At 44.4% G+C, this 13,396-nt stretch overlaps 1 protein-coding gene across 1 annotated transcript in view; it reads right to left on the bottom strand.

Moving 5' to 3' along the window:
• The window catches only part of LAP3 (leucine aminopeptidase 3), a 31,802-nt gene that overhangs the window by 4,719 nt on the left and 13,687 nt on the right, over positions 1-13,396 (bottom strand). Inside the window, exons 8-10 of the mRNA XM_033213842.1 lie at positions 7,570-7,694; positions 5,973-6,061; positions 4,550-4,652 (exon numbers count right to left, since the gene is read on the bottom strand). Of these exons, the coding sequence (XP_033069733.1) occupies positions 4,550-4,652; positions 5,973-6,061; positions 7,570-7,694 (317 nt within the window). The remainder of the gene's footprint in view (positions 1-4,549; positions 4,653-5,972; positions 6,062-7,569; positions 7,695-13,396) is intronic.

Here is a 13,396-nt window from a genome sequence, read left to right as displayed (position 1 = left end):
CTCACTGCAACCTCCGCCTCCCGGGTTCATGCCATTCTCCTGCCTCAGCCTCCCGAGTAGCTGGGACTACAGGCACGTGCCACCACGCCTGGCTAATTTTTTTGGTATTTTTAGTAGAGAGGGGATTTCACCGTGTTAGCCAGGATGGTCTTGATCTCCTGATCAAGATCCTCATGATCCGCCCGCCTTGGCTTCCGAAAGAGCTGGGATTACAGGTGTGAGCCATCACGCCCGCCGTGTTCTTCCTTTTATGCTTTAAAAATTTCTTCTATTCCTCTTTGGCTGGGCGCAGTGGCTCACACCTGTAATCCCAGCATTTTGGGAGGCCAAGACGGGTGGATCACTTGAGGTCAGGAGTTTCAGACCAGCCTGACCAACATGGTGAAACTCCATCTCTACTAAATATACAAAAATCCGGGTGTGGTGGCGCATGCCTGTAATCCCAGTTACTCAGGCGGCTGAGGCAGGAGAATAGCTTGAACTTGGGAGGCAGAGGTTGCAGTGAGCTGAGATCATGCCACTGCACTCCAGCCTCGGCAACAGAACGAGACTCCGTCTCAAAAAAAAAAAAAAGAAATAATTATTCCCTTTTTATAAACAAATGTTTGAAAGTCTTTTTAATGATTTAAAAATAGTCCACTGGATGGAGGTATCATAACTTACATACTACTGGCATTGAGGAATCTAATTTTTCAGCAATTTTAATCACATCTAAGTACTGCTATAAGTCTTTGATATCTATTATCACTGATTCATATTTACTTGTTTCATCTTTAGTTTTTTTCTAATTAGCATATTTTTTAAAAATCAACTTAAAAATCCAGATTTGCAGATCATCTTGAGAAAAGACAATCAGGTACAGCCATTAGTGCTGCCTCCTTTAGTTGTGGTATTAGCTCTCGGCAGTCTCATTTGTTACTTGCCTGGCCCATCTGTAAGCACTGAGTCAAGGAACACGTCTGCTTCCTATGCATATCCTTAGGGTCCAGAAAGCACACTGCCTGGCATAAAGGAGTTAAGTATTTATTGAAAGGAAAAGCCAACCTTACTATCCTTCAGTACCAGGACAAGCACTGAACCCACCACCATCAGTACCAGGACACGCACATGGAATGTCAGAGGAGACAGCACTGAAACTGGGGAAAATCTACATACAGTCTTCACAAGATGGCATTTGCTCCCTGTAATGCAAAGTATGTCCAAGTTGCTCCTTAAATTCTTAACCATGTCTTTACACGAAACTGCTCATGAGCATCTCTCCCAAGGAAAACTGAAACTTGAAGATACTACTAACTAGTCAGCCCTCCGTTATCCGTGTGTTCTGCATCTATGGAGTCCACCAAATGCAGACAGGAAATATTTTGAAGCGGGGGAGATGGCTGCATCGGTACTGAACACACACAGACTCTTTTTTCTTGTCATTATTCCCTAAACAATACAGTGTAATGAATATTTACATAGCTTTATATTGTATTAGGCAGTATAAGTAATCTAGAGATGACTTAAGTATACTGGAGGATGTACATAGGTTATATTTAAATACTATGCCATTTTACATAAGGGATGTGAGCATCGTGGGTTTGGCATCTGAGGGGGGATCCTAGAACCAATCCCCCATGCATACTGAGGGACAATATACACATACCCATCAATACTTTTCAAGTTAGTGGTTTTTTACATAATTATTCACTTGTCCTCAAAATATTTCAATCAACCCCCTAAGAGTCATCTATCAGTTTTAAAATTTGTCACAGAAAAGATGAACAATCCCCTCAAAAAAGAACATGCCATCTTCTCTTAAAGTAATAGAAAATGGCAGGCATAAATATTTAAGGTGGTCCAGTTGGGACACAGCTGTAAAGATGATTTCATTATATATTTAAATAGTTTATTTTCTCTAATTCCAGAATTATTACCACCACCCATTTCAGAACTACCAGTAGCAGAGGCATACTTCCCATTTTCCTTCACAAGGCATACTTGGAGCCCTGTGTTGTGATGCTCACTGATGGACGTTACCAGAACTGCTCATAGTCTGGAAGAAACAGCAAAGCCCCAAGGAAAGTGAGGCTAGCACCACAGTCATTCCATACTAAATTATGCCCATGCATTAAGAAAATGAAGAGAAGCACCGTGATTGGATGGCCCTCCCCGAATATGTCACTGTTCCTACAATCTGGGGTATGGCCTGCCTTTCAAAGCACACTAACATCTGTTCAGTGTCTATGATGTACTGGGCCATCCATGCACATCAACCTGTATCGTCTCCTTTAATCTTGGCAGGCATCCTTCCTGTGAACGAGGTGGTGTTATACCCCTTTTATGGATGAGACAACTAAAGCCTAGTCCAAAGTCATGTGTTATTACAAGTGAGAACAAGTTTTAAAATCAGGTCTTCTATTTCTGAAGACTGTGTACTTCCTCCTATCAAGAGCCTAAGCTTAGAAACTGGTTCTTATTCTCCTCTTGGAATCCTAGCTTCTGGAACTCACAAGGGGCTCTACAGTATTTGGGGAACCATCACCCGGTGTGGGCTGAAAGCACACCCAGAAGGTCACCCTTGGTTAACTTAGGGCCTTTCCCACCTTCTCAACCCCTCAGACTGAGAAAAAAGTGGGGTAGAATGCTGCTATTAAGCATCTAGGAAAAGTATTTCCCAAGTGTTAATTATGAAAGTTATGTTTAAGTTGTAGAACTTGATGTATCTGATGTATCTATCCTCTGTGATTCCTCATTTACAGTAAGGGGGTACCTGCTTCACTGCCACTGCCTCCCCCAACCCCCACCCTAGAAGCTCTGCTTTTCAGCTTAAAGTGTTTGCTAAACTGAATAGGTAGCCCAAAAACCATGGAAACACTATAATACCAGCTTTGAAAAAGAACTCTTAACAATAGACTTATGGACTATTTTAGACCTACATATAAAAGGGAACACGATTTCTGCCAAAGTAAAGGCTCAACATGACCAGGGCAAGAATAAAACCAAAGGATAAAAAATGATCTAAATTTTCATCTTAAAAGTGGCAGAGTCTGACTTTAAGATACAGAAATTAGTCATCCCTTTAGGAATCTATTCCCGGCCCTCCAGGGCTGGTGGTGTCACAGCCTGTATTAAAGAGGCTTTCCAAAAATTCCCTCCAGCCTTTACAACTCTTCCAGGCAAATGGAATTGTCCCCAGCTACCAATGCTCAAAAGGGATAAAGAACTTGCCTGGCTGACTAGCAGGTGGCACGGCTGGGAGTTCCACCTGAGCCTGGCCTTAAAGCACAGGCTTCACACTGTGTCACTTGTGGATCCTGCTACCCTGCAAAATGTTTTTATTTCCTTATAACGTCAAGTATAAAAAGTTCCGGGGGTGGGGGGGGGTGGGAAAAAATAAAGCTCTGAAAGCTCAGAGAATATCAGATACATTACAATTAGTTATAAAAAGTAAAAGAAAGCTATTGACTTGGGGATTTATCATTAATCTTTTCAGATCTGTATCAAATGATAATTGTAACAGAAACCATCTCTTAACATCATTTTTTAAAATTTAATTTAATTTTTTTGAGAGGGAGTCTTGCTCTGTCACCAAGCTGGAGTGCAGTGGTGTAATCTTGGCTCACTGCAACCTCTGCCTCCTGGGTTCAAGCGATTCTCCTGCCTCAGTCTCTCGAGTAGCCGGGATTACAGGCACGCGCCACCACACCCAGCTAATTTTTGTATTTTTAGTAGAGACAAGGTTTTACCATGTTGGCCCGGATGGTCTTGATCTCCTGACCTCATGATCTGCCTACCTCGGCCTCCCAAAGTGTTCACATTACAGGAGTGAGCTACTGCTCCCAGCTCTTAACATCATTTTTAGATGTTACTCTAGATGAGCTCATCTGGCCCACTTGTTATTTCTTTGTTTAAAGGTACAGCCCAGGCTGGGCACCGTGGCTCACGCCTGTAATCCCAACACTTTGGGAGGCCAAGGCGGGCAGATCACCTGAGGTCAGGAGTTCAAGACCAGCCTGGCTAATGTGGCAAAACCTCCATCTCTACTAAAATATAAAAATTAGGCCAGGTGCAGTGGCTCCTGCCTGTAACCCCAGCACTTTGGGAGGCCAAGGCAGGCAGATCACCTGAGGTCAGGACTTCTAGACCAGCCTGGCTCACATGGCAAAAACCCTGTATCTACTAAAAATACAAAAATTCACTGGGTATGTTGGCATGTACCTGTAACCCCAGCTACTTGGGAGGCTGAGGCAGGAAAATCACTTGAACTCGGGAGGCAGAGATTGCAGTGAGCCAAGATCGCGCCACTGCACTCTAGCCTGGACGACAGAGTAAGACTCTGTCTCAAAAAACAAACGAACAAAAAAGGTACAGCCTGGAATGTTTTAAAACAACAAACCTAATATTCAAAACATTTTACAACTGCAGAACAATTCCTCTGGTGAAAGCTCTTTGAATGCCAATGGACCAAGCCAAATTTTAGCAAAATAATGCCCAAGTATAGTGTGTGAAATCCATGCAACAAACAAGACTTCCTTCAAACAAAATCAAGGAAAGTGCGTGGTCTGACCTGTTAAGGTGGCAGCATTGAGGATGACCTTCGGGTTAAACGTGTGTGCGTAACAGAGCGCATCAGCCAGTATGAGCCTCCCCTCAGCATCAGTGTTATCAACCTGCAGAGGGTCAAAAACAGAAAGGGTACAGCACGAGTAACGAATATAAAAACTAGACACTTGCAACAGTGTTCGACAGAAAAGCTGGAAAAAGCTACTGTGACGTGTGTCATTATCAAAACCATTCATATACTTCAATGAGAATAGGAACACATCTGATCGGGAGAGCAAATATTATTTAATAATCCCCCAGCACCCTGGGAGGCAGAGGTGGGCAAATAGCTTGAGCTCAGGAGTTTGACACCAGCCTGGGCAAGATGGTGAAACCCCATCTCTAATTAAAAATAAAATAATACTAATAATTATAATATAATAATCTCTGTACCAGAGCTGATGACTAAGGCTGATGACTTTGGAAGCCAAAATAAATAGAAAAATGTCTAGCCCACTTTACCCGTAACTTCGTAAGAAGGGGAAAAATGGAAAGATTTCTGCAAACGCGGTTAAAGAGCTTAAAAAGCTACACCTACATGGCAGTCTCAGTCCTAGAAATGAAACTCTTGCAGCTTCAGTAACGCTTCCTAACTCTATTCCCTTCTTTTACATAGAGGTCCAGTCATTATGGGTGGCTTGTACACACGTGCATGCATGTGCCACATGGAGGACCTGCTGCCACATCCCCTTGAGTGCAGGGCCCATGATGTAGGACAGCGTTTTCCACCTCAACAGCTAAAACGGAAAAAAGTCACTCATAGCACAGGTAGATCCACAAGATAGCCCATAATTTTACTGCTTTGCCACACTCTGCAGGGCTGGCGGCAAATTCACCGAAACGTGTGTGTACAGCATACAGGAAGTGGTAGGAACAATCCGTCTGGAAAAACATTCTTCAAAATTTCAAAAAGAGATACTTCTGCCTTTGCAAGAAAAGCTACTCAGGGGCTGGGAAAGGTGGCTCACACCTGTAATCCTTGCACTTTGGGAGGCCAAGGTGGGCAGATCACTTGAGTCTAGGAGTTCGGGACCAGCCTGGGCAACATGGCAAAACCCTGTCTCTACAAAAAATTAGCCAGGCATGGTGGCATGCACCTGTGGTCCCAGCTACTCAGAACGCTAAGGTGTGAGGATCACCTGAGCCTGGGGAGGTCAAGGCTGCAGAGAGCCATGATCACGCCACTGCACTACAGCCTGGGTGACACAGCGAGACCCCATTTCAGGAAAGGAAAAGGAAAAAGTAAGAAAGGCTACTCAGCACTAATGACAGTACCCTCCCCTAATAGGGTGCTGGGTCTCTGTACCCATCCAAGCTGTGGTTATGCGGCTACCATGGGATTCCTGAGGAATGCCAGATGGGGAGTGCTGTGTCGTGCATTTACAAACCTGGATGGTCTTCCCGTTCCTGGCTCTAACAACATCCCCCGGCTTGTTGGCCTTGCCGCTGGGCATATTTTCACAAAGAGGGGCCAGACCTATTGGAAAGAATATATGAAAGCACACAGTACATGCTGGGTCCAAACATGCCACCCATGGGACAAGAGGCCACCTGCGAGCCATGAGCAGCAAGACACAAAGTCCACCTTAACGCACTGATCAAACATCACCAATGACACAACTGACATGATGTGTCAGCAACAAGATGTACACATCAGCCATGTAGCATTCTTCCCAAAGAAGTCTAACTTGATTCTAATCAAGAAGTTCAGATAAATACAAATTGCAGAATATCACAAAACAAGCCTAGACCCTTCAAAACTGCTAATGCCATGGAAGAAAATAGGAATACGATCTAGACTCAAGAAATCTAGAGGGACATGGCACCAATGGCAACGTGTGGTCCTTGATTAGTTTCTGGATTCAAAAGCTAAATATAGGCCGGGCATGGTGGCTCATGCCTGTAATCCCAGTATTTTGAGAGGCCAAGGCGGGCAGATCACCTGAGGTCAGGAGTTCGAGACCAGCCTGACCAACATGGAGAAACCCGGTCTCTACTAAAAATACAAAATTAGCTGGGCATGGTGGTACATGCCTGTAGTTCCAGCTACTCAAGAGGCTGAGGCAGAAGAATCGCTTGAACCCGGGAGGCGGAGGTTACGATTAGCCGAGATTGTGCCATTGTACTCCAGCCTGGGCAACAAGAGCAAAACTCTGTCTCAAAAAAACCCCAAAAAACAAAAACAAAAAAACCCTAAGTATAAATAAATAAAATGGACGTTTTTTACACAACTGGAAACTTGAATTAGGTTACTGTGTTAATCCTTGGAAAAGATAATGGTTTTGTCATTACACAGAACGTCCTTTTTCTTAGAGGCCATGTCATGATGTCCGCAACTGACTTTTAAGTAGTTCAGGAAATGAAAGGGCTATGCCAGTGAAGCAGGGGGGCATGTCTGACAGACCTGGACTCCAATTCTACCTTCCTTGTGCAATGGACATGACTCTGGGCATTAGTATTTAACCTAAGACTCTCTCCTCCTTCCCCGTCTGCTCTGAAATGAGTATGAGCAATGCTATTACACAAACTCCCAGCACTGTGCCTGGGAGTTTGGATCTTCCACTACTAAGAACTGCCACATAATGAGCACTTTTTCTGTCCTAGGCACTTTCTGTGTGTTGTGCCATTTCACCGGCCACAATCCTACGAGGCCACGGGCCAGCAATGTCCTGCCACCCCAGCTACCAACAAGCACATTTCATAATGTCAACTACAAAGCTGACATTATGTGCTCCTGACCGCTAACCACCTTTTGCAGAAGTAAAACAAATCAATTCCAGTTACAGCCCACGGGCTGCAAGATACATTCCGCTCAATCAGCTCAGACAGTAAAACACTTATCTGAGCTACATAGCTTCTGCTTGATGACTATTTAAAAATCATTTCTTATCTTTTCAGATTAGGGGAAATCATATCTGTTGCTTCTGTTCTCCACCTGGCTGGAATCCAGAAGCTCTCTGAGATGTAATCCCTTGCCCCACTTACCTATGATATTAATGGGCAAATTGAGCTTTGCAGCAGACACGATGGCTGAGCATATAGTTGCAGCTCCTCCCATGTCAGCCCTCATGAGGTCCATATTTGCAGAAGCCTTGATAGAGATACCACCACTATGGGGAAACAGACAGTGTGCAATATTAATAGCAAACAAGATGGCCAAAATTACTTTATTTAAAAAGTACAGCCAGGCACGGTGGCTCACGCCAGTAATCCTAGCACTGGGAGGCCGAGGCGGGCAGATCACGAGGTCAGGAAATCGAGACCAGCCTGGCTAACATGGTGAAACCCCGTCTCTGTTAAAATTACAAAAAATTAGCCAGGTGTGGTGGCACGTGCCTGTAGTCCCAGCTACTCGGGAGGCTGAGGAAGGAGAATCGCTTGAACCTGGGAGGCGGAGGTTGCAGTGAGCCGAGATCGCACCACTGCACTCCAGCCTGGGCAACAGAGCGAGACTCTGTCTCAAGGAAAAAAAAAAAAAAGATGTAAACTGAGAGTTAACCACCACATAAAAGCACCATATATGCCAAAGAAAAGTCAATTTCCTAAATTTAGAATCTGATTTCAACATTTTCAATGATAATAAATTTAGAATCTGATTTCAACATTTCCAATGATGATAGTACAGTCTTTATAAAAGACACAAAATAATTCCAGAAATATAGATGAGTGTCTTAGCTCTTTTTTTTTTTTTTTGAGATGGAGTCTCGATCTGTTGCCCAGGCTGGAGTACAGTGGCACGATCTTGGCTCACTGCAAGCTCCGCCTCCCAGGTTCATGCCATTCTCCTCCCTCAGCCTCCCGAGTAGCTGGGACTACAGGCGCCCACCACCACACCCAGCTAATGTTTTGTATTTTAATAGAGATGGGGTTTCACCGTGTTAGCCAGGATGGTCTCAATCTCCTGACCTCACGATCCGCCCACCTAGGCCTCCCAAAGTGCTGGGATTACAGGCATGAGCCACCTTGCCTGGTCTTTAGTTCATTTTATTTCTACTTGAATGAAATTTAAACAGTGCCACTGGAAACATTACTATATCATAAAATCAACACTGTGCAAATTCCATCTCTTTATTATCTCATTAACTCCTGACACCCACATAGTCTTTTCAGCAAATTTTATGAATTGATCAACTTATGGAACGTGAAGGTCATGCGCTGTGAAGAAAAGCTGATGAGCTCATAGACGACTGGGAGCATTTCTCAAACCCACAGAAGGACAGAGGGCTAACATTTTCTTCCAACACTGCACAAGGCGTGCTATGTCCTGCTGATGGCAAAATACAACCTGAATGAGGCACAGGCCCAATGGCTCAGAGACAGTACTTCAACATGAGAACTGAATAAGGCTGCAATTAGCAAGAAACCAAACTACCTGACCCCAAGAGGCCTCTAACTAGTTAGTGGCTTTTCCGCTTCCAGTCCGTAGGAGTCCAGAAGCAACATGCTTCACAGGCCAAGCACAGAGCCAGGGGCTTCGACTCGGAGTTCTAATTGAGATCTGCTGCTCACGTGCCCTGGTGGCTCACTGGAGAGAGGTCTGCCTGCTGCTCTGAAGTCTGCTTTCCTTCAAAATTAAGTCCTAATTCTCACTTACCTCAGAAGCACTTGTTACTTAGATGGTGGGCATGTTTACCAAGAATTAAAGATGATCCCCTGGCTCAAACAAGAAAAATACATGGGAAAACCCCATGGACAAAGGCGACATGCTTTTGCATTTGAAGTTTTTCTTCTGTCCACCTGCCACATTTATCTGCAGGCCTGTTCTGGAAGTTCAGCTCTCTAATTCCTATGATTATGGTTCTAAGGTAGCCACCAGTTAAAGATCAGCAATCAGCTTTGCTCACTTTTTCAATCTCTCTCAAATCCACCCACTTATTTTCTACTCAGCTGCCCTCGTTGATGCTACCACCCTCTGTCATTTAGGTCTCCTTAAAGGGTCTTTCTGTATCAGTCTCACCACTGTCATTTCATTAACCACAAAGACAGCACATTTTTACACACACACAAAATCTATCTCAATCAAACTCTCAGTAGGTTTTGTTGTGTGAAAAAACAAGCAGATATATCAAGTGTGGTGGCTCACGCCTGTAATCCCAGCACTTAGGGAGGCTGAGGCAGGCAGATCACTTGAGCCCAGGAGTTCGAGACCAGCTTGGGCAACATGGCGAAACCCCATCTCTATAAAAAATACAAAAACTAGCTGGGCATAGTGGTGCACATCTGTAGTCACAGGTACTCGGGAGGTTGAGGTGAGAGATCACCTGAGCCCAGGGAGGTTGAGGCTGCAGCAGGCCGACATTGCACCACTGCACTCCAACTTGGGCGACAGAGCGAGACCCTGTCTCAAAAAAACAAAACAAAACAAAACAAAACAAACAAAAAACCCAAGCAGATTCTAAAATGTATATGAAAATGCAAAGGATGTAACCAAAGTCATTCTGAAAAAGAAGAGCAAAGCTGGAGGACTCATGTAACTAGATTTCAAGCCTACTCAAAGCTATAGTAATCAAGATACTTGGTCTTCAGGCACTGGTGAAAGGATACAGAGTCCAGAGGCAGACCTACAATTATATGGACAACTGATTTCCACCCAAGGTGCCAAGATAGTCCAGTAGGGAAAGGACAGTTTTTTCAACAAACAGTGTTGAAATAAATGAACATCCACATAGAGAAAAACAACACAAAAAACAAACGTCTTTTCACACCATATACAAAGATTCAAAGTGAATCATAGCCTCAAAAGCTAAAACTCACTTAAAACGAAATATATTTTAAAAACCTTAAAACTCTGTAAAGCAAACACTCCTACAAAAAGGGACAAAAGATTTGAATACCTTACAACAGAAGATATACCAATGTCCAATAAGCACATTAAAAAATGTCCAGTTGGCTGGGTGTGGTGGCTCACGCCTGTATCCCAGCACTTTGGGAGGCTGGGGCAGGCGGATCACTTGAGGTCACGAGTTTGAGACCTGCCTGGCCAACATGGTGAAAACCATCTCTACTAAACATACAAAAATTAGCCAGGCATGGTGGTGCATGCCTATAGTCCCGGCTACTCGGGAGGCTGAGGCAGGAGAATCATTTGAACCCAGGAGATGGAGGTGCAGTGAGCCAAGGTGCACTCCACAGCCTGGGTGACAGAGCGAGACTCCATCTCAAAAAACAAAATAAAAAAAAAATAAAAAATGACCAACTTCATTAGTCACTAGAGAAATGCAAATTAAACCACAAAGAGAGATGACTGTATACTCACTGGTACAGCTAGAATTATAAGGACTGACAATGTCAAATACTGAGGAAAGTGTAGAACAATTAGAAATCTTTGTACATTGATGGTAGAAGTGAAAATGTAAACAATTTGGAAAAGTCTGGTAGTTTCTTAAAAGTTAAACACGCAATTATACAACACAGTGGCTGTTTTCCTAGGTACTCCTCCTTATGCAAGAGTAAGGAAAACACGTCCACACAAAGGCTTACAGATGCTCTTAACTTTCTTCCTAATAGCCTAAAACTGGAAACAACACAAATTTCCACCCACAGATGAATGGGTAAACACATTTGGCGTTTCCATACAATGGAACACTACTCAGCAATGAAAAGGAAGAATGACTGACATGACCAGCAACATAAACCCCAGATACTATGCTGAAAGAAAGAAGCCAGGCATGAAAGACTGCATTTATATGAATTTCCGGAATAGGCAAAACTAGTCTGCAGTAATAGAAAGATGACTGGCTGGCCGGGCGCGGTGGCTCAAGCCTGTAATCCCAGCACTTTGGGAGGCCGAGACGGGCGGATCACAAGGTCAGGAGATTGAGACCATCCTGGCTAATACGGTGAAACCCCGTCTCTACTAAAAAACACAAAAAACTAGCCGGGCGTGGAGGCGGGCACCTGTAGTCCCAGCTACTCGGGAGGCTGAGGCAGGAGAATGGCGTAAAACCCGGGAGGCGGAGCTTGCAGTGAGCTGAGATCCGGCCACTGCACTCCAGCCTGGGCGGCAGAGCAAGACTCCGTCTCAGAAAAAAAAAAAGATGACTGGCTGTCTGGAGCAGAGCCAGTGGGAGAATGACTACAAAAAGGCAGAAGGAAACTTCTGGAGGACGAGAAAAATGTTGTATTTTCCTGACAGTGGTGAATAGTGCAGAGGAACATACATTTGTTTTTTTGGTTTTTAAAATCAATCAATCTACTTATTTATTTAAAGATGGTGTTTTACTGGCCGGGCGCAGTGGCTCAAGCCTGTAATCCCGGCACTTTGGGAGGCCGAGACGGGCGGATCACGAGGTCAGGAGATCGAGACCATCCTGGCTAACACGGTGAAACCCCGTCTCTACTAAAAAATACAAAAAACTAGCCGGGCGAGGTGGTGGGCGCCTGTAGTCCCAGCTACTCGGGAGGCTGAGGCAGGAGAATGGCGTAAACCCGGGAGGCGGAGCTTGCAGTGAGCTGAGATCTGGCCACTGCACTCCAGCCTGGGCGACAGAGTGAGACTCCATCTCAAAAAAAAAAAAAAAAAAAAAAAGATGGTGTTTTACTATGTTGCACAGGCTGCTCTTAAACTCCTGGGCTCACGTAATCCTCCTGCCTCAGCTTCCCAAGTAGCTGAGATCACAGGTGTATGCCACTGCACCCACCCGGGTGAACGCATTTGTTAAAACTCACTGAGCTGCTCACTTAGAGGGGGAATTTCACTATATGTATAAATCTCATGTCATTCTGTTTGCTGGAAACCCTTTACTTTGAATTGTTCTTAGAGCAGAGTCCAAAATCTAAACAGGCCTGCAGCGACCAAGCTTCTCTGTACCTCTCTGGCCATATCTTGCCCCTTCTGTCCATCACGCTCTTGTGTGCAGGCACACCGGTGCTCTTGCCATACCAGGAATTTACCCTGCTCCTTCCCACCTTGCAGCCTTCACCATGTTTCCCTGTACTAGAATGCCTGTCCCTAGACTCTGCTGAGCTAATTCCCCCTGATCCTTCACATCTTCAACTAAAACTGACACTGCTGCAAGGAAGCCTTCTCTAAACCCAAAGGCGGCTTTGGGTTTAGGCTTTTGGGTTTAGGCTTCTTTGTTTTTATTCTCAGCAAATGTGGATTTAAATTAACAATAAATTTCACCCTTAGCATAAAAATATTTGTGTCACAATTGGCAAGACATTTAAAAACAGTTTAGGGCCAGGCGTGGTGGCTCACACCTGTAATCCCAGCACTTTGGGAGGCCAAGGTGTGTGGGTGGATCATGAGGTCAGGAGTTCAAGACCAGCCTGGCCAACATGGTAAAACCCCGTCTCTACTAAAAATATAAAAAAATTAGCCAGGCGTGGTGGCAGACACCTGTAATCTCAGTTACTCAGGACTAAAAATACAAAAAACTTAGCCGGGCATGGTAGCAGGCCCCTGTAATCCCAGCTACTCGGGTGGCCCAGGCAGGAGAATCGCTTGAACCAGGGAAGTAGAGGTTGCAGTGAGCTGAGACCATGCCAATGCACTCTAGCCTGGACAACGGAGCGAGATTCCGTCTCAAAAAAAAAAAAAGTTTAGGCTGGGTGTGGTGGCTCACACCTGTAATCCCACCACTTTGGGAGGCCAAGGCAGGCAGATTGCTTGAGCTCAGGAGTTCAAAACCAGCCAGGGCAACATAGTGAGACCTCATCTCTACTAAAAAAAAAACAAAAAAAACCCAAAAAACAAGTTTAACTTTCTAAATTGTATTTGCTGTATTGTTTTTATGATATACATTTTAGTACAATAGTATAATGCATGTAACTTAGAAACAAGCATGCATATTTTGAAAGGGATGTGCTC

The sequence above is a fragment of the Trachypithecus francoisi genome, unplaced genomic scaffold (genome assembly GCF_009764315.1).
Source record: "Trachypithecus francoisi isolate TF-2019V2 unplaced genomic scaffold, Tfra_2.0 Lachesis_group1, whole genome shotgun sequence".
Taxonomy (NCBI): domain Eukaryota; kingdom Metazoa; phylum Chordata; class Mammalia; order Primates; family Cercopithecidae; genus Trachypithecus; species Trachypithecus francoisi.
The sequence above is the reverse complement of the archived record's forward strand: the minus strand, read 5'-3'. Positions and strand labels throughout refer to the sequence as shown.